Here is a 22,673-nt window from a genome sequence, read left to right as displayed (position 1 = left end):
ATTAGAAAAAAAATTAAAACAAAGGTTAAGTTGAGGTTATGGCTAGGATAAATTTCAGTTTCAACCTTATGTTTTACATGTACAAAATCACTGAAATCCATCAGTTATAGCTAACTATGGTAACTATAACTTATGCCCTAACTGTAACTCATACCCCATCATGCACAGATTTCTGCTCAATAATTTAATTGCAAATGTTGCAGTGATATTATCAATGGTGTCATAGAAGATGTCATGAGTCATGTAATATGAAGGGTAATTAGCAGTGAATGGTGAGGGAGCGAGTTACAGCTATCCCCACTTGATGGATTCCTGCCCAAAACTTTCCAGGAAGGAGTTGAGGTCTAAACATTTGTTTGGGAAAATGTTTGTTAAGATTTGTCAAACAGCGCCAAAGATATAAGCAAACCAAAAATAAATTTCCTATGGAAACACAAACCTAACTATAACTACCCAGTGATGATCACACTGGGTAATATATATATATATATATATATATATATATATATATATATATATATATATATATATATATATATATATATATATGGGGGGCCTCTCCACAAGAGCGGAGGAGTGCCAGCCCACTAACAAAATGCCCCACAAATGCCCCAGAGCTGATGAATAAAATGGTAAAAAAACTTTCTTTACTACCACTTTATTTTTAAGCACCCTGTCCTGAACAGAGTGTCAGGATGAGACAGGGCGACTTCTGCTCTGCTGCAGAGTGACAGCAGCAGGGAGCTGTGCACATGTCCCTTTGGCCGGCTTTCTTGCGATGGCCAGCCAGACATGCACACTTAAAACATCTCTAACCCAGCTGTCTTAAGAGCCCGCTCACACCAATTCCAATGCTGGTTTCATGCTGGTTACCAGCATGAAACCAGCGTCAGGATTTGGTTGCACTCTGTTTCCTGGTCCCCACGCCATAGCCACGATGAGGAGGATGCCGTAAAAGAGAGGGAGAGCTGTCACATTAGATAAGTGGCTTCTTAAAAAAAATATTATTATTATATGCCTCCGCCATAAATACAAACCAGCCACCACTGTATATATATGTATATATAACTTCAAAAATGCTCGAAATAAGATCTCAATCAGCCCAAAGGGGTGGTGCGAGAACCGGTACGAGCAAGCCGGTAATTAATTAAGCAAAAGGAAAATAGATATAATACTCGCACACTCGGGTTTCAGGAACAAAAAAGATCAGTTTAATCTACACACAACGCGTTTCGACTGACACAGCAGCCTTGGTCACGGGACCAAGGCTGCTGTGTCAGTCGAAACGCGTTGTGTGTAGATTAAACTGATCTTTTTTGTTCCTGAAACCCGAGTGTGCGAGTATTATATCTATTTTCCTTTTGCTTAATATATGTATATATATATATATATATATATATATAATTTTCAAAGAACGGTGCAACTCGATTAAGCACCAAAAGGCTGCACAATATCCAGAAGCTCGTGGAAAGTAGAGAATGAAAGCAATCACCAAAAATTGTTCATGTGAAGAATCGTCGGCTTCATTTATTAGAAAAGTTCATGCAATAAACAAAATTAAATAGGTGGCACTTCCAAAAAATATGAAATTAAAATCCATTAAGTGCCCAAGATGAACAACAAACAAACACACGCTGTCCCGGCCAGAATGTCGACGCGTTTCGGCAACAGCCTTCAACTGGACATATATATATATATATAGATATGTATTCACATAAAAAAAAAAGAAAATCTTTAAAAAACATAGAAATTCACTAAAAAAACAAAGGTTGCAGGGACGTTATAGTTGGGCTCACATTTTAAACATACAAAATCATAGGAACTCACTTCTTCTAAATATAGTTATCTCAACAAAACTATAACTCGGGCCCTTGGGTAACTTTCAAAATTTGAATGCCCCCAGGACTTGGCCAGGGGCTGCAGCATGGGACCCCACGCTTGATTTTCTTTTTTAAAATTTTCGGTGGATCTACCACAGGTCCTGCTGAAAATTAACAAAGAAAATGCTTTTTTGCTCTGGGGCAGTACCTCTGGGACCCCAGCACCAGAGCTAAGGGGTTAGGGTGCCCCTACCCTGGCCCCTTCTCTTTTTTTCATCTTTTTGTCAGGGACTTGGCTGAAGCCAAGTCTCAAAATGACTGCCAATGCTTCCTTGCAGAGGTTTTGGCAGCCAATCAGATCTGAAACACAAGAATGGGAGAGTTCGCTGAGCCTTCACGTCCCCATAGCAACAAATTTGGATTTTCTTTAATATCACAAAAACTACTGAACTGATTTACACCAAATAACACAAATATACTTTCTGGACCAAAAGCTACCTTTCTGCAGAAATTGATGTTATTCTGTCGAGTGGTTCAGGCGCTATTGCTGTTCAATATCCCTTTCGAAAAACGCATGGGAAAAAAAGCGATTTGGGACCACTCCCATTTTTCTCAGCCCTAGCTTGATGGATCACCCCGAAACTTTCCAGATAGATGCTGAAGTGAGGGTCGTATTTTCTTGGAAGATTTCTCAAATGGCACCAAAGTTATTAGCAAAACAAAAAACACTTTTTTAGTAGACACCAAGTCCTAACTATAACTACCTAGTGGTGACTGCCACTAGGTAATATATATATATATATATATATATATATATATATATATATATATATATATATATATATATATGTACACATACTAGACTATCACTAGAAACTAGGTTCTAATTGTAACTACCTTGTTGTGACTGCCACTAGGTTATATATATATATATATATAGATATATATCTGTATTCCACTCTAGTGTGTGAGGAACTGTAATGGTGAGATCAGTTGTATGTTGCATGCTCAACCCAAAGACTTTGTTAATTTGTGGGCCACCCAGGTACAATTTTTGACACCCACTCACTAGATTTTACATGGGGAGGGGCATCATTTTTCTTTAAGATACTAGACATATGGCATAAATCTGGTGATTCCTTGAACTCAACGTTTTAGGTAGGGTAGTATCTTCCATCAGTCCCTAAGGTCAGCCCATCTCCTTGTTCTGCAGGATCGGAACCTTCAACAATATATTAGAGAGAGAAAAAAGAGGGGGGTGCTCAACAGAGAAATGTGTGTGAATTGTCAGTCGACTCTCAATCGCTAGCTCCTATAGACAAACACACAACAACATAACCATGTTGTGATGTAGCTGGGGGCCAGGAGTCCGACTATTTATATTTTTATATTTTACCCAGGCTCCTATTTACTTTACCCATTTTTTATCTGGGTACAAAACGAAAACATAACTAGTCGATCTAAATGCCATAACCTATTCATTATCGAGAAGCATATCTTCAAATTACTACAGCACTCTTTTTTTTTAAGTAATCACATTTCATCTTGTGATAAAATCTGTTCAAAAATTTGTATACCAAACTTAATTGCCTAAATTCAATAGCAGCATTTAAAGATAAATGGAAAAACACACAATGCCCATGTCACAATAAATAATTAAAACATCTTCATCATTCATAGTGCATGCCATTACCCCAAAAACACACAGGGGCCCATGATCAAATCAGAATGAAGGGCACTGGATTTTATATCTGACTTTGCTCACCATTTTGACTTTTCTTACTTGTTGTTGATTTATAGCACGCCAAATGGCATATGCAAGCCACTTCAGAGTGGGAAAGGGAAAGGAGCGGGTAGGAAATGTAACAGTACTAAGAGGTGACTAGAAGGAATATAAACATATTTATAAATATTTCTATATGTTTAAGGAAGCATTCTATTTTCCGAAAGTGAAGAGTGCCGCATTTCTGGCAGTTTATTAACTTCCTTAGTTTACCACAAACCTTGACTGATGCCTTCTTTAGGGTCAGAACTCATTAAATATTTAGTCAATAAGTGTTTCTAGATCTGAAAAATCCCAAAGAGCGGAAGAAAATTCATATATGACTATCCTTTTGTATGACTATATGACCAACAATATCTTTTACGGCCTTTATTCATCAAACATGAACTTCTACTTTACAGAGGTTTAAGTGGATTTCCTCACAAGTAAAATTACTCATGCATGCTGTAATTCAAGATGTGAGTTAATTGCCCTACAGTGGTGAGTGATAGGCATCCCAAAGTGGAGACACCTTCAGAAAGTGGTGGGCTCCTTGCTTGTATTACTTTGCTATTTTTAAAGTAGTTTGTGTTTCCTTTATTTTTGCCCTGTCCTGTTTTTGTGCTATTTATAAGTTAGTATGAAGCTCCATTACAAGTATTTAAAACGCTACAGTAAGTGAAATAAATTATAATAAACCATCTTCTGGGGATATACATTCTAGCAGCAGGACTTCCTCCAGCTGCCCCAGTTCTGATACTCGAGAGATTCCGGAACTAATTTAAGAGAAAAAACTTGCTTGGTCAGGTTGTGTATAAGTAAATAATAGAGAAATAATTGTGCTGAGCTGTTTTCTCTCCAGCTGATATTCATCCTTACTTTTCTTTTTCACTGTGTTAACTTTGTATTATTCATGAAATCTAAATGAATACAATACATCATAGTTGACGGTTTCTAAGTAGGAACAAAACAAAAAACAAGGTGAGGAGAAAAAATAGCAATAAGTAGTGGGAGACAGAGAGTGGAAAAGGCAGAGAGACCAGTGTCTTCCTAGAGCCTCCCTTAGCGGCAGAAATTTAATAGAGCCTAGACTGTTACTCAGTACCAATATTTGGTGAGTGGTCTCAGTCTTCTAAAATTGTCACATTTGACACTATTGACAAGTGAAGGTGCCCTCATGTAAGAAGGTTCAGTTCATCTGTTGAGAAGGGATATTGAAATAAAAAAGTACACTGTTCCAAAAAGGAGCCAAAAATCCACTAGGCACTTCCATATATAGCCCTCACACATCCACTGGATGTCATGCTTCATCATAGGGCTTGCTCCTCAACTGACAGAGATCTTCACTGGTAATCCGAGCCGTGGTCGGAGCAAATAGGGATAAATTTAATCCTACAGGCATGAAGAGAGCTGGAGAGAAAAAAGCAAAAAAAATGGCTTGAGAAACTCCAAAACCTATAATTTATTGATCAAGGAAGGGCCCCTGTCAAGATCAAAAAATACTAGTGAGTGAGAAAGAGATCATGATCAACCACTCTACCCAAAAAACAAGAAGATGGAAGAAGGAGCTATCTTCAACCACTAGGGAAGGTCAAAATGTTTTGTGCCTAAAAAAGTACTTATTGGTCAAATGTCGCTTCATCAGGACCACACACAAAAAAACCTCTCCTAAGCTACAGTGAAAGCCACATTGTGTCAAAAGATGTATGTAAGGAAATTTTAGTTATCTTACCCAAAAATCTACACATCAAAATAATCAAGACAGAAGTAGACCATCCTCAATTATGGACAGTGCTCTATGGAAACAGGCGTACTATAGGGCCCTTCCTTGATCAATAAATTATAGGTTTTTCAGGTTCTCGAGCCACTTTTTTCGCTTTTTTCTCTCCAGCTTTCTTCTTGCCCCTAGGTTTAAATGTATCCCTATTTGCTCCATCCACGGCATTGATTACCAGTGACTATCTCAGACAAAGAGCCCCCTTGCGAGGCCCGTCAGACATTGCAGCCCAGTCTGATGAGGAGCAAGCCCTATGATGAAGCATGACATCCAATGGATGTGTGAGGGTTCTTGCTTCTATATATAGAAGTGCCTAGTGGATTTGTGACTCTTTTTCGGAACAATGTACTTTTTTGTTTTTGTATTACTACTAGAGAGGCTGTACACTTCACCACTTAATCTCCCTGTCCCTCGTAAGGTTGTAGAGAGGGGATATTGGCCCGAGTCCCAGCAGGGTGTTCTAGAAAAGCAATTTTGATTTAGATCATTTTGTAGCTCTTTGGTAATGATGGGAGGCTATTTCTTTAATAAGCATGAACATGGACATCCTTTGTGGGTTTTTTGTTTTACAATACTGGATTTTTGGTGGAGAGCTTATGTGACTACTAGATTTTTGGGATCCCCTTCAGATGTGATGCTGTGGAAAGGGATTGCTGGAAGCCTGCCCATTTCATGTTGCACCATTTTGATGTTGACACTTTTTGCAGGCCTCTCCATGTAACATGGGGCACTCTGGGAGGGAGTGTAAACTACCATAGTTTGCGCTGGACATCAGCGAGAACATTGGTGTTAGGTCCATTTGGTTGGTGGGTGCGGCACTTGTTTGCCAATGTTACACCCACCTCTATGTCATTCAGATTACTCAGTGACTCATTATTTGAGCTCTCGCAATGTTACACAACATTCTACGCACATGCTTCTGCTTTCTTCTACGTGCTTAGTCATATTCGGACACAGGGGACTTCATCTGCTCACCACAGCATTTCTGCTTGCTCCCATATCATTGGTCTGCTTCTGAATGGTCATTGCCATCCTGTTTAATGGCTACTATGTACTCGCCTTATGTCTGGATAACAGGTGTTGGATCACTGGTAGGTGGCATTGTGGCAGTTTAAGTTTGCAATACCCCTTCAAATAACCTTTCGGACTGTGCCAATGGACCATTTTTTTACTTTGACTTAAGTTCTCAAAATTCATTATGGATGCTCTTGTGACCTGCATGTAGTAATACACTGCTTGTGCTAGTCACCTATTCACACTGTGCAAGGAAGCTGTGCATCATCATGACAAAACTCATGTGGTTTGCTCTTCCAAGCCATTGGGTTATCCACTTCAGGATTCTTCCTCTACTCCTTTGCCTATAATTCATTTTGATGATTTTCGGTCTTTATTGATTATATTCTTCCCTGACTTTTTGTGAACACAAAGCATCTTTCCTGCAACTCCAGTTCAGGCTTGAGGACTTGATAGTTTCATCAGTTTCATTCGTGGATATTAATGCAGTGCAAGCATCAAGCAGCTATTGTAGTACTGCTCTTACGAACTCAAAGTCTTAGTTATAAGAATGGTCAATGCCTTTGTGACCTTTACATTAAAATGCTTATGCCTTTGAGGAGGATTCTTCTTTGTGGTGCTGTCTGGCATTACTTTCCAGTGATAATTTATCTGCAATCTGAGTTACTCTTGGGCTAGTCATTTTGGCTTTGGTAGGTGTAATCAATACTTCAGTCATAGAAGGATACATTTCTATGTCCAGCCCCTGGCATTGCTGTGAAGACATTTTTCTACTGATATTAGCAACCAAACAGCCAGTAGCACATGAGCATGTCCCACTTTTGTGCTCTAGAAGAAGTTGTATGTCCGAATATCATAGTCAAAAATATCACCGGACATGATAGTCTTATGCAACATTTTCGAAAATATCCCATTGGTTGTAGATTTTCATTAATTACCTCAAATAACCTGATATTTTTGTAAAAAAGAATGTTTAGGCCAGAATTTCTTAATCATACGAAATTCTCATTACATTTGTCTTGTAGCACACCCCAGCCACATTACATCTATTGGATTACCTGTTCTCAAAACTCACATAATAAGATTACGTTTTCTCAAAACTCTCATAATAAAATAAGCCTTTCCACGTATGCGAGGTGGGATTAGTGAGCCTTGACTTTATCGAATGTGGTCTCTTTTTGCTTGGCGTATTTGTTTTCAGTTTCTTCCACACAGACGAAGAAACGCGATTCAATTGGTATCTGTGGTACCGGGCCCATTCTTATGGACCAATACATGTATTTACCCACTTGTATGTGATAGCAGGATTGTGTTATATTTTTCCCGTTTAAATTCACACAGTGAATTAATAACTTTAGTGGTGTTGATGGAACATTTGTGGATGAAAGTGCATTTTTGAGCCAGCTCCAAAGCGATACAAAATCAGCTTATTTATAAACGTCACAGATGTCACAGGTGCAAGGTTCTTGCCTTTTGTAGACTCAGAGTAGGCTGAGATTAATGAATGATGAGAAGAGCATGGATTTGATGAAAATGAAAACTGTGATATAAGACCAATATAGTATAGACATGAAGTGTGATCTGTGAGGAGTTTAATGAAAAAGTTATTAGTGTGCTGCAAGGTAAATATGACTAATGTCAGAACAAAGAGACTACTGGTACAGTTCATGCAAGAGATCATGTGAACATGCAGAATTAGGGTACCACGATTTCCGCTGATCAGTGAAACTGATCATGTCCAGGGCAGTCAGTGTTTTTTTCATCAAGGGCCCCATAACTACCACCAGCCGTCATTTTGACATACAGATAGTTAATCCAAAATGTTTATCCCTCTGGCCTTTTATGCATCAAAATGGTTCACAAAATAAAACACTATATAATAAAACAATCACATGAAAATCAAAACAAAACAACTGGAGAATCTCCACTAAATTACAAATAACCTCTTATTTATTAGACCAACCCGGAACGAAAGAATAATCTAAAATAGGTAATGTGTCCTTGTGTAGCATCAGTGGACCTGTCAGCTGGAAATTAGGAGCAGTTCTTGTTAATTGGAACAGAATTTGCGTATTTCAAGACGGTGCATAAATGAAAATGTCTGTAAAAAAAGATTAACACCCCCTCCAATAACATCCCCTCCGTGAAGGAAACTTCACCATACTTCTGTTGGCGGTCTGATAATTTCATGGAGTACTATATATATGCAAAATGTGTTAAAGATATGTGGAGATCTTTTAGAAAGTTTTCTCTTAGCTGGTACCCTCCAATTCTTTCTTTCTGCCAGGAGTTCATATGAGGTTCAATGTAGGGTACTATCTGTGATTAGGAAGGAGTTAATGGGGGTGATGTCAACTAACAGGTAATCATTGTCTAGGATTTGTGTCTTTGCTTTATTTTTATTTATCCTGTGTATCAGCTTTTGGCTTGTTTTAATTTTGGTGTCATTTTTAGTAACGGCTTACTTTTTATATGTGATAGAATTGCTCTTCTCATATTATGCTTGCAATAAAAACACATTTCTAGTTTGCATGGTAAGGTAAACATTTCTTTTTCCGGCCCTCGATCCTGAGTTACTCTGAAATTGAAACTTCATCTCTAAATACAGAGCAAAGGTCACAAAGGCAGGTTAAAAATCTTGAAATTATAGTCCTATGCTTTGTTTTCCCTAAAATTGCAGTACTTTTACAAATGTATAGTTTACAACCCTATAGGATTAGGTAGAGGTTGATTCTCAAAGATATATGTGCATATGTGTGGCACCTAGGAGTGTAAATAACTTAATTTACTGGCCAATCGATTTACTGATTCACAAGCTGTGAACCTGCCGCAAAAAATGTTTTCCTCACACTAGGAACTCCACCATAATTGTGACATTTTCAGTGTGAGCAAATCTGCCCAACTTGTGTTGGTTTCTCTGCTCCCAGGTTGTGGGCACTTGCCAAAGTTGTTGGGCACTCATCTTTCAAGTTCGTGGTCATTCCCATTGTTTGGGCAGGCACGTCCCCACCTTGGAAATATTCAGAGGTGTTCTGTTACCAAAGTCAAGAGTACATCTGTTTTTAGATAGACCAATGGGAGAGAACACCCCCTTGGATTAATGGGGGTGATAGAGCGTTCCGTACTAGTAATTTACCTATGTTTTGGACGCTCTTTAGGCCGATGAATCTTTTGGCTAAGTGGGACCCTCGCCACCCTTAATCAGTCAATTTCATTAAATCAATAATCAATAACGAACATAAGCAATGCCCTGATCAACATAACATTTAACAATTAATCCAGAATACATTTTTGGCGAACCCTGACCTTTCAGTCAGGAATAACCACACCAGTTTATTCAAAGTTAGTGAATTTATTTCCCTATATTAACAAAGCTAGCACAATATAGATGTGTCTCAACACCAAATGATAAACATAAATGAACATTAATAGCTGTCCATAGCGGCGAAACAGGTGCAATCTATGTAGCATTTGAATAACAAGGCATTCGATAATAGCAATGCAAATCACTAATACGATAATCTGTAATGAGCTAATTGCATACTTTTAGTCAGCATAACAAGGTCTCAAATTGCATCGTGCAACCAAAGGAATCCTCATCTAGCCTCAAATTAGCATCAGCATGTGGGACTTCATGCAAAAACAATTTAGCAACATTAATTTAGAAAACTCCTAACTAGGGCTCTTATCAAAATCAGCAGTTGGTTACCTAAAAAGAAACACAATGCAATTGTACAATTTCCTTTCATATTTACCAATTACGATCAGCATACAAGGAAGTCTTCGTCTCACAGGTACCGTTTCTCGATCAGCATGGGACGGGGCAAAGGGGCAGGGGTTGACGGGGCAATTGCCTCACGGCGGCAAGATAAACTACTACTTCATGCAAAGGGATCAAAGTTAAAGTCTCTAGGGCAAGAATCATTTAAAGTCTCTTTCTCTCGATTAGAGAAAGCATCAAAGTCTCTTTCAAAATGGCGTCGCAGTAAGGTGGGCCATAACAGCTACGGAATGGCGCAATGTCGGGCAATGGCTGGTAATGGCTGCAAAAGGCCCCTTTCTTTTCGTGCACCTGGTTTTTATAGACAACAGTTCAAATCCAGTAGGGTCTTCCATTGGAGGGTTCATAGGTTAGCTTCAAATTGTCCAATCAAAAACAACAGTTCTCAAGCTTTTACTTAAGCATACATTATCCTTGGAGACGGGTACGCAAGTTGCAACATTTTATACCAATTAACTCACTTTCAGAGCTTCCATTGTCCGCACCTGCAGATTGACCTTGGAGTAAAGAGAAAATATGCCAGGCTGGCACGAAACCTTAAGATAAGCATGTGAACGATCTCAGTGGAAAAGTACAGCTTCAAGCAAAAATACACGTTTAATAGCACATTGGAAAAATACGAGCATCTAAACCGTGAGACCAGGCAACTAGGCCGAAGCCTCCGCTAAAGTAATGCTAAGCTAAACATTTCAAACAAGCAAATCATAGCACACGTTTACGATTATGTCGGATTAGTGCAATTCTAATACATCACGTTATATGAAGCACGCTTATAAATGTTGGCAAACTACTCTGAGGGCACATTTTGTCCCCGTACAATCTTTATTAGTTCGTTTAAAGTCACACATGATTATTGCAGCACTACGTTTAAGCGTCAATAAATGTAAAACCTTCATTTCTGCTTCATCAGGGGTGTAGACACAGTGGTTATTCCAATGAAAAACAGTTTGTCATGAAGAAATGCACTTGCAGTTTCATGAAATGGCCTCAGTAAACATGTAGGTTTTCGTTTCTAAAGACGTTTACACACATAACTAATCCACGGAATCAGCAACAGTCACAGGTTTCAGGAGAGTATTTGGAATTATTTGAGAATTACAAAAAAGGTTGGCACTTACACAAATGTTAGGGAAGAGTCATCATTCATTGTATTTCCATCTTTTTTTTGGAGAATGGTGCTTTAACAATCTTGGCATGTTCAAGAAAAGTGATGCTGCACCCAGTGCAGCACTACTTTCCTTGTGCCCCTAAGCACCACCCTACTACACCCGCGTGTGCGCCGTTATTAAAAATACGGTGTACCATGGCGTAGGGTAGGGGGCAATACGTTCAGAATTTTTAACCCTATTGATGTACTGTGCAGGGTTAGCACCAGAATGTTGGCGCTAAACCTGAACAGTACATAGGGGCGCATTGTAAGCAATGGTGTACCCCCTTTTAACGGCTGCTCTGAGCAACCGTTATAAATGGCAAAAAATGGCTCAAAGAAATCTTCTAGATTTCTTTGCACCATTCTTCGCCCCCCCTAGTGGGAGAACGTGACACAAGAAGAGGTTACAAAGTTGCGTAATGCATGCCTTGCGCCACATTGTAAATCTGGCACTGCGATTTTGGCTTCCTTGGGCCACATTAGCGTAAAACAAATTGGCGCTAATGTGGCACAGGGAGGCGCTAGGCCCTCTTAAATCTTGCTATATTTGTGAAAGGATACAACTCTTTTAGAGTTCCAGACTACTCCAACTTATCAAAAATACCCATGCTGATTTTCTGTCAGGTGAAAAAACATGGCTGAGTAATTGTTTTGGAAATGTGCACTGTTATGTAACTTCTAGTTTTTTTTCCCATGGAGAAACCCCCCGCTTCACCCTCACGAAATATACGTTGTTCTCTTCTCTTTGCCACGATTGTGAGTACTTAACCTACAACTCTTACAGAATTAAACCTGCATGAGTTTCCACGGCTGCATCTCACTCCAGAGTTAGACCAACCTGCAAAACATATGCAAATATCAACAAAATTATGACTTTGTCTCCGCTAACGTTAAAAATCCACAACAAAGTAAAACCCACTATATAATCCGGTTTTCCACTGTCATATGTGCAATTTACAATCGTAAAATTTCACACATCACGTGAATCAGATTAGGGAATTCACAATGACGCTCACAAAGTGCTTTTTTGCGCACGTTGATAAGTAATATTTAGATAGGCATGGGCATTGTATCTTATAACATTTTAGTTCAATAAAGGAGTTCTTTTCTTAGGATCCTTATCAGCAGAAAGTTTCAAAGATTATTTTAAAACGAAGACGCAAGAACAATGGTAAATCACTGGGCACCAGACATCTCACCTGCACATACACATGCCCATTAAACTAGGTACTTCAGATACTTAATTGCCTCTTTGAAATAGTATTTGAATACAAAGAAAATGCATAGGTTAGCTCATAACATCACAGTTTGATTCTAATGAAGGAAAAACGTCCTAGAAAAAAAGCTGCTCTATTGGCAAGAACAACATGTAACAGTTTACTCTGATGTTTGATTAAAATCTGGCAGAGTCCTGTTAATATTTTCTGTAAAAGAAAATATAATTACAAAAACCACAAGGGGTTATCAAGGAGTAAACAGAAATATGTAATCAGTGAAAAGCAGCACAGCGTCAAATGGGACTGTACTCTGTTCAGGACGATTGCTATTGACATTGCAAAGGCTCCGTCCAACAGCACATTAGACCTGAATACAGGTATCAAACGTGTGGCGCACATGCATAGATCGCAGCTGTGCCAATGCAACTTCGCACAGATCTTTCTTCATTATGAAGACTGCACCGATGCAATTTTGCACCACAATTTACATCAACATTTGAACCGACCAACTAGTGCAAAATATTGTTCATCTATGTGCTAGTTATTTGGTGCAGCTTTCAGTCACAGCTCGTGGGGCGTGGAAGGGGCAAGCGGCATGGGGGGGAGGGTTTAATAGACATTAAATATATATATATTTTTTAAAACAACTTACCTGCACTCCACCGTGCCGCTTCGCTCCTCCATCTCCACTGCTTCGTCGCTGCCGACACAGACTCCCATCCTGCCCTGCGGCCAATCCTGACACTGCTCAGAGCAGCGTCAGGATTGTCTAGGAGCGCCCAGCCAGGACACTCCCAGGCAGAAAGAGAGCCTGTGCATGCTCTCTCCAGCCTGGAAACTATGTTGCTGGGCTGGAAAAAGCCTACTGCACATGTGTGTTTGGCTGGCCCGAGATAGCGGGCCAAACACACACGCACTCTCCCATCACTGCTTGTCACCCCGTGGCCCTGCCCCTTTACAAGAGAAACACAGTTTATCATTGTTTTCTTGTAAAGGTTTTGCAGCTGCTGCTGCTGGCTGGGAGGCAATGCTCCTTTGCACTAACGGAGGAGCCACCCCTGGCAACTTTCCTTCTTGCTTTTGGAAGGCGATGTATGTCTCTGCAATTTCACTGGGACCAGAGCAATCTGTATAACCCACAAAATGTGTCTGCAAACTTGCACTGGCCAAGGTGGAGAGTCAGGCCTACCATTTGCATTGCAACATCTCAAAATAAAATGATGGACTTAGTGTTTATACTTTTCAAACGCTCCCCCTGAGTCACAGATCTCGATTTAATCCATCATTATTTTCCTTGCCATGTCACTCCATCTTGGACCCAACCAGTGTTGCAAAGGTACCATTTAGGTCTTCAATACAAGTATTTGCATGTAACTAAGTGGTTATGTCTTTATTTATTCCTTTTATACAGTGATCTGTCATGTTCGTCTTGATTGTTCAATTATTGCCTCCTTCCTGTGCATTTCCCTGCCGCCTGTGCTCAAGGTCCGATGTATGATGGTATGCAACACAGGTGCTTGTTGAAATATCCACTACCAAAACATTGTGCTACCAAAATGTTGTGGCCTAACTATTGAGGACCAAAATAATTAGATGAAAATTTTGTATAGGTCAGTATAGATTTACTATTCTTAACTCCACATCTGCGTAAAGATATATGTATATATTGTCAAGGTGCATTTATTCTCAGATAAGTAATAAATCTAGAAACAACTCCAAATCCACCTTGTTGATATGTTCTCCACAATATTCTGAAATCACAGTATCCTGGATTTGATTTTAAGGTGGGATTTCATGTAGCGCTTTACAACTCCCCCCCCCCCTCATGAAATAAGCAACGCTCATATGCAGAGATAGTCATATGATTGCTAGTTAAATTTCTATGTGCATGCCATCTAACGGCCAGGATGAGATTGTCTGAAGTTTTTCTGAAACTATGAAACTTCCCAATAAGGGAACAAATGAACAAAGTCCAATGTCTTTGATTGCTTTTTCTCAGGTTATCACGGGCTATATTGTGAAGAAGAGTATAATGAATGTCTCTCTATGCCCTGCCAGAATGGCGCTACGTGCAAAGACCTTGCCAATGGCTATGAGTGTGTATGTCTTTCTGAGTATGAAGGTAAGAGAGATGAACCACCAATTAGTTATTTGTTAACAATATTTTATGGTATTGCATTTGTATGATGCATTTTCTTCCATTTGTGTGGCATTTCAGCCCTTTTGGTAGCCTGGAAGAGACATTCCAATGGTTCTGAGGTTTCCATCACAAACTGGCATCTGATTGTGCTTTCGATGGTAGGATGCAGTCCATCACAAACAGGAGTCCAGTCATAAAGGTGTGATGTTAGGTCTCAGTTTTACTGTCTAAATATGCTATGAGTGTGGAGCAACAACTGTGGCACCACTGTTATGCACTTAAAAGAACTAGGCAATTGTCTTCTTTCGACAAATACTAGCTTTGTCAGAGTTTTCCTTACATAGGCTGACATGATGTCTGCTTTGTGGAGACTCTGACCATGACAAGGAGGGGTTCTACACACCTTCACTTTCTAACTAGATTGCAAAGTCCTATAAACGGTTGATAAACCAGCGTTATAGACAACATCAGTACTGAATGTTTCGTCACTGACTGGTTCAGGTAAAGATCATGGGTCTGTATCATGTTCTTTTACTGCCAGTGATCTATTAGGGAAGTGAAGAAGCAGACAGGCAGTGCACACTGTAGGATTATGGAGGAACAACCCCAAGATGGCTAGGGCTCATCTTTTATGCTCAAATTGGGCGCATTCACACAGTAACGATGTGTGTTTACTCCATTTAACTATATGATACCCAACAAACCGCCTTACATTTTATTCAGACTTCACGTGGCAAGGGCGCCATTTTGATGACAGTAACCAAACTACAAATATAGTACAGAAATTATATCAAATTTCTGGAATATTTTTCAGATTTTTAAACAACTCTGCGCATACCTAAACCAAGTCTGTATTTCATTAAACAATGAAATTAACATTGTAAAATGCTGCAGTGGACTCAAATTTAGCATTTTCCCAAACAAAAGGGATTTAACACATTTTGCACAGAAACCACTCCCCTGATTTTAGACACATTGGGCAACCATTTGTACTGAATAGTAGTGCAGGGTCTCATCAAGACTGAATCTCACTGCAATGCTGGAATCAGTTAAATGGACAGAAGCACTACCTTCAACCTGCTTTTTAGTGGCCACCAAAGAAAAGTCTGAAATTTGGTCTTGTATTATTCTCCTATGTTTGGAGCAAATATACAACTTTTCACAGATACACAAAAATCCCAGGACCTCTCTAGAAAATCTATATTAGCCAGACATAGTTTACAGAAACCAATGCTAATATTGAATTGTCTACCAGATAAAACAGTTTTATGAGAAAACGTGACATACATGCATTATAACACGTGATATTTTTCTATATGGAGAATATAGTTTGCCCCTTGGAGAAACCCCTTCTGCTTTACCACCATTTCCTATGGAGGTCAACCCTCCTCATTCCTACACTGGAAACACACTTTTTCGGTTTGCATTTACTCATGCCGTTCAGTGAACGCTTGCATGCATTTCCATGTCAAGAAACTACTACGACGCAGTATGTTAATAACCTCGGTGGTACAATATTGAGGGATTCACCCACATGTGTAGGGTGACCCAAAGAGAAACACCCATTAACCCACTCCAGCCCTAACCCTCCTACAATTCTGCCCTATCGTTGGGTATTCAAATTCTACCAGATGGCATTTCATGTATGGACAATTTTGGTGCACTTAAATTGCATTTAGGAGTGCAAAATGCCCTTTAAACGACTAACCTTCTCGGTTTTTCTCGAGAAATCAGTCTTCTAAAGTATCAGAGGCATTGCTTTTTTATCGTTCAACATTGCCTGTTTCCCTCTCTTTAATTCGAGCAGCATCAGTTTTTAGAACTGTACATTGTAGTTTTATTTAAAAAATGAATTTGGGTTCAATAAAAACGTACATAAAGTCCAAAAAAAACAACAATGCAATATGTAAATGTAAATGAGATACAAAAAGGTCAAGAAAAAAAAGAATTTGCAGAGTGCAAGAAATAATTAACAACCGCATTACTCTAAACAACTGAGAACTGTATTTCCTTGTGTGTATCTCTTAAGAATTCAGACTGCCAGAAGTATACCAATTGGATTTTAATTTTTAAGAATTCAGTCTGCCAAAAGCATATCAATTGGACTTTGATTTGGCCCTATTTTGAATGCGCAATGTTCCTCATTTCAACTTGGAAAGCACTATTGGGAATGGCTAGCTGGATAACATCCCAGATTTGGATTGGAATAATGCCAATTTAGCAAACTAAAGCTTATTCATGTGCAGCTAAACATTGTGTTTTGTTTGTTCTTGTAAATATTCTCTGACTTGTGGGTGACAGCTCCAATACCCGTTCCACTCTCGAAATCTTCTCTCTGGCTTTACATTCAAGTCCTTTTTATTAGTCATTTTGCGAACTGAAATGCTTCTGATTTATGCATAGAAGTTGGATCAACTGTGCAAAGTAGAAATTGACAACACCGTGCTGGATCCTTAACCCTTTCTATGCATACTAATGCATTTACACCTGCATTTGGAAGCCACGCGCACTCAAAATTTTACACAAGAATAATCTATCTGACATGAGCTCATAAAAGCCTGTACGGTGCATATATAATGTGCGAGGTGTCGCATAAACACATGCATACATTTTTTTCACTGGTCATAAAAAATTGTGTGGAAGATAGTTGCCACTCTCAAATGACCCCATGAGGATGTGCACATCAGTATCCTCTCAGGTGTGGTTCTTGGTTAAACGTTTGTAACTTCTGTAAGGATTAATGTGACCCTGTGGATCTTGTAGCAATGTGGCAAGCCCACTGCACTCTGAGGCGGTGACATAATATTTTAAGCAGGAATGTTCTTCCACTGTGTGATTGCTTGCCTGTGGAAGTTGGCAGAACAGGGAAGATCTGGGATGAGATGGATGTCTGTTCCCAGAGAAGCTTATGTTAAAACCTCGACTTGAAGATGTAATTGTTTATGATTAAAAAGAACCTATACTGAACTGACTACCTCCTACATCCAAATTCGGCTGCACATGGCTCCACATCCACAATTGACCACAGGCTCCACACGAAAGCATTTGTCTCATGTGTTTCAATTATTCAATATCTTCCGAATGACCTTATCATACCATTCCATGGTCTTCATGGTTTTGCTGCATTCCACATAAGTGCCTCTAGCAGAAGCTGTACCGACGCTCTCATTGTTTAGTGAGATTTGTGAATCTATAACCAAGATATTTGATATAAACGTGGGATCAGTGCAGACCCAGACGGCTGCATCACAGACTTACAATGATAACTGGGGACTTCCACGCTGACAAGTACTATCCATAACCTGGCTTTTGGAAGCAGGTCAAAAACTGATCACAGAACGACAAAGGCCACATAAAGGTTCCCCCAATCAATTCCCATCACCCTGTATTGTATCATTAAAAAACCTGGTCCATAGTTTCATTTCATCCTCTAAAACCAGCTTGGAAATCACGTAGTGTGTCATTTTTCATAATCCAATCAAATAACTCATTGATTACCTATTTACAAAATATTTTTCGGCTATTGTCCAAGAGTCTGATGGGAAAACAGTATCCCTTAATATTTTGACAACCCCTTTTTAAAAAAATAGGTGTGACCTCTGCACCCTTCTATGAAGGGAGGATTAGGGCACCTGCAGCTATGGTGTGGAAAATGACATTAATGTGAGGCATCCAGACTTCAAGTTCTGAATGAACTTGTTCTGTAGGGATGTTATCCAAGCAAGGAAACTTCCATTGTCTCTGAGGAATAACAGCTTTCTCAGAGTCAAGCAGAGAAGAACTGATGGATGGCTAGTGTCGCTGAGGGATGTTGCAATCAGTAAGTGTCTGGATGGAGGAAAACAATAAGAAAATGGAATAGAGTGACTAAAATGCTTCACCCAGTCCATAGGCTGAATATGGGCCTTGGGTCTCATTGTATTATTATGGCCACCATATGCCAAAAGCTCTTGGCATCATTCTTCTTAGCAACTTCTGAGAATTCCTCCCAGATAAACTGTAAACTTCGTACTTGTATAGTGCACTTCTCACCCGTTAGGGTCTCAAGGCACTGTACGCATACAGCTTTGGAACCCCTCCTGGCTTTTCACTGTGAGGTGCCCACTCATGGGCAACCTCCAAGGTGAAGCCAGGAATCCCAGCACTGTTGTGGAGATTAAGCAAGCTATTGCCCAGAGTTACAGAGTGGGACCCATGAATTAGATTAGGCACCGATGCAAGAATTATCAGGTCCAAGGAAATTGAGCCCAAGACCTGCCGAGGCAGGAATTGAACCCTGGTCCCGGGCCAGATTTCTGCATCAGGGTCTGCCGCTCTAACCATTGAGTCACACTTCTCCACAGATAGATACCTAGCTACCAATCCAGTTAGGCAGAATTTAAGGTTCATAGGTAGCGAGCCCTGGAGTCATCCATGGTAGCCCTGTTTTCTATCTTAATAGCCACCAGTAGAGGAGTTTTAGTGAACACAGGCTGATTTAAAACATTCCTGGAGCTGACGGGCTCTGTCACCAGGTTTGTAATCTTTTCGGAAGAACGCTTTAAGACTCTAAGATTCTCAAATAATAAGTTATGAGTATCTAAAATTAACTTTGGTTGTTCCAGATTCTCAATTATCGAGCCCAGTGGAATTGATGCTGCATCATAGATTTTCGAGAAAACATTGCTACTGTTGTGGATATTTGATAGAGCGGCTGCACTAGAAAGGGGGACAGATGCCCTGTTATCATGCAGTAAATCTTGAATTTTAAGAGACAGGGAATAGTGGTCACTCTCTTCTCTTTGAATAACTGCCACATTGGCTCACAAAACTCTAAATGAGGTAAAGTGTAATCTATATTGTTTCCAGAGACCCACCTCCAAAATGTAGGAGCAGGTAATGCTGTCAGAGGAGGGGCAGCATGGCATACACATAGACTATGGGCATACATTAGGTCGACAAATTGGAAAGCTGATCTACTGCTCAAGATTTTCTCACAAGTGGTCAGTAGGTTTGGAATTCCTAAAAATGTTTCCTCAGCTTTAGCCCAATCATGTGTAATGAATGAAGCTTCAAATGTTAAATTGAAATCACAGGCAATGATAACATGATGTGCATTATTAGCTCAGTAGGTTATCAAGTAATTGAAAGGTCAGAGATTCATTGTGCTTATTAATACTCCCATTGTTGATTTTAATTCTCTGGGGGAGCATATCATAATCAGAAATGATCTTTAAACTCTGAAAGTCATTAACTGAGCACTAACAAGAGGATTTTATCCATAGGATCAGGCAACCAGAAGTTCTCCCTGCATGTGAATTTATTGCTGGGGCACAGACGTTTCCATAACTAAGTCTGTAAGCATTGTTGAAGGCTCATGTTTCTTGGACAATGGAAAGTTCAAACCCATCTATAAATTCACCCCAATCCTTATCATTCAGGTTTAATTTTGTTCCAGCTGAAGTCTCTAAAATGACTGTTTTGGAAGAAGGTTGAGAGGAAACAACATCGCCTCTAGGATCTGGACCAGATTTCCTTCGTATGTCTAAATTTAGATAACTGATAAAACCCTCATTAAACTCCTTCTATGTTAACATATACTCAGTTGTAATTGGGATGTGCAATGGCTTAGGAAAAACATTACTGCTATAATCAGAAGTAATAGCTAGAAGTCACTTAATCTCAGATATGTCGGTAAGCACAGAAAAGTAACTGGTGGTAGAAAAATGTACTGAGGTGAAAATGGGACATGCAGCTGGAGGAAGGCTCTGTGATTTCAGGAGTAGGTGACTGCAGCAAAAGCCCAAAGGCAAGAGCTTTACTGAGCCTGGACAGCCGGGCTGATAATTACTAACATTTAGCGCAAGACAACTTGCTGCACATCGCTGTGCAAATGGTGAGAGCAGGAATGTGCCATATTTATTAAGGCATGGCGCATTTTAGGTTCCTATGTGTGCTGGAGCACTTGGAGCTCTCTAGCGCCAACGCAGGCACCCTTGCATGATGGTACAAGGGTGCCTGCATTACAGGTAGGATTGTTTTTGTGCAGAAAGGGATACCTTCCTCCCCAAAAGCAATTCTCAGAGTCATTTTCTTCTTTCTATAGTAAACATATTTCTCATCATTATGCCTCTGTTCAGATGGTGTAGTATTTTAATGCATTCCGAGGTTAACTATCCTTTGTAAATCTGAAAATGCACCAAAATCCACGAGTGGATATGCAGGAACACCCATGGAATGGCTTCCCAACACATGGTAACTGAAGGCAGCAACTTGCTCTGCCTGGAGTTGTTCTAGATTTACTAAGCCACACTGAGTGATGCACAGTGGCTTTGCATGGCTTATCCTGGCTCCTTGATATACATCCATAAAATAATTGTTGTCCTGAGATTTTCATTTGTGACTTGTGTTTTTGTATCATTAGAGAAGTAATTTGGCTTAGGTAGACATTGCTAATCTGGGACTATGTTTTCTAGACAACATTTTTAAAAATGGCCAGTGCAATGTGTTGCAGTGATGATGTAATATTTCAGGAACCATGAGACCTTCATTTTGGTGCCAAAACATAGGTTTTGGGGGTCAAGTAGTCTTATAGATCCAGAAAATAACTCCTCAGATCATCCCTTCAGCCATTTTCTGAAATGGCAGCTCTATAATGATGTGTTTTAGCCATCATATTATCAATTTATTTTAACATTGTTTTTTGTTTCAGGCTTTCTGTTGATTCATAATTTGTAAAAATGAGCAAAGCAGGTTGTAGCAGAGGACCTTTATCTTTTGACAGTGTTGCTAATTACAAAATCTGATCACTCCTTCAACAAAGAAAAATGTGTCATAAGCCAAACTAATCCGAAAGAAAAGCTAACGTCAACTATGGCTGAACAGAAGAGAGTTTGAGATGCTGCAGACATTCGGCAAAACAAAGTTCATAAAAAAGTTTCACTGATGGGTGAATAGGATCAAATATTTTAGCAATGAAACTACAAGTGCTACAAGTTGTATACAATGGAAAAAAAGCCTGGAAAAAACTGTTAAAAAGTAGCAGAAACCAGTGAATCACAACAAGAATCCGAGTCTTCTGGGAAAGAGACAACAACCTGACCCAATGCCCATCCACTTAAAAGATTGACCGCTACCCCTCGTCCACCTCCAAAAACTGATCAGAAAGCAGAGGTTCTTCAATGTGTTATCTAGACACAGTGGCAACCGGAAAAAGGGCCAAAGTAACTGACGAAAGAACAAAGTATAGAGTGTGGGAGAGTCTCAAAAGGCGAACATGTTATTATCTACAGCTAGTTTCTTCCAGGGTGAAGTTTTCAGCTGAGTAGCTGATCTAAACAGTGAGATGAATGTATTTGTTGCGGATTTGTATGACCACCCGAACTGCACACGTGTCTACATTCGAAAATATGAATGTGCAATGAGCTCCCAGCAGCAACGTAACCGCTAGCCTTCAGTTAAGTTTGCATTCTTTAAAAAAGCAAATAAAGTTTTAAAGCCAGTTTTGAGTGCTGGCTATGAGTTCACACTCAGTGAGATCAGAGAAATAATGGTCCATAGTAGTGAAACAGTTTTGATCCAAAATAATGAAATTAAGATTTTTCTGGTGAGAATTTACAATGATAGAATTCATTTTTGTCAGTGTAACAAAACGAATGAGCCACTTATGGTGTTCTCAGCTGATTTGACTCCTCAAGTTCTTGATGGCAAAATAAGATCACAGGATGCAGTAAAATCAGCAAGAACCATTTTAAGAAACGTCCTGAAAGATTTAGATTTTGAACTTAATGACAAATTTTGTGATGCCCCAGAGCTCTGCAAATCATGGGAGTCAACAAGAATGCCTGATGTTGTCTTAACATTTTCTACATTACTGTTTAATATCAGCAAAGCAACACTGTTACAAACTAAAGTTTTTGAGTTTGGAGCAGAAGCAAACAATATTGATGATGGCTTCGAAGATATAAGCGAAGAAGTGGGAGACAATCCCATGAACCGACAGGCTTATGCTGCGCAAATGTACTGTCTTTTCC

At 39.5% G+C, this 22,673-nt stretch overlaps 1 protein-coding gene across 1 annotated transcript in view; it reads left to right on the top strand.

Moving 5' to 3' along the window:
• Positions 1-22,673, top strand: part of DNER (delta/notch like EGF repeat containing) — a 1,195,805-nt gene that overhangs the window by 1,016,316 nt on the left and 156,816 nt on the right. The window contains exon 9 of the mRNA XM_069213419.1: positions 14,521-14,643. Within this exon, the coding sequence (XP_069069520.1) occupies positions 14,521-14,643 (123 nt within the window). The remainder of the gene's footprint in view (positions 1-14,520; positions 14,644-22,673) is intronic.

This window comes from Pleurodeles waltl, chromosome 11, assembly GCF_031143425.1.
Source record: "Pleurodeles waltl isolate 20211129_DDA chromosome 11, aPleWal1.hap1.20221129, whole genome shotgun sequence".
NCBI classification, from domain to species: domain Eukaryota; kingdom Metazoa; phylum Chordata; class Amphibia; order Caudata; family Salamandridae; genus Pleurodeles; species Pleurodeles waltl.
The sequence above is the reverse complement of the archived record's forward strand: the minus strand, read 5'-3'. Positions and strand labels throughout refer to the sequence as shown.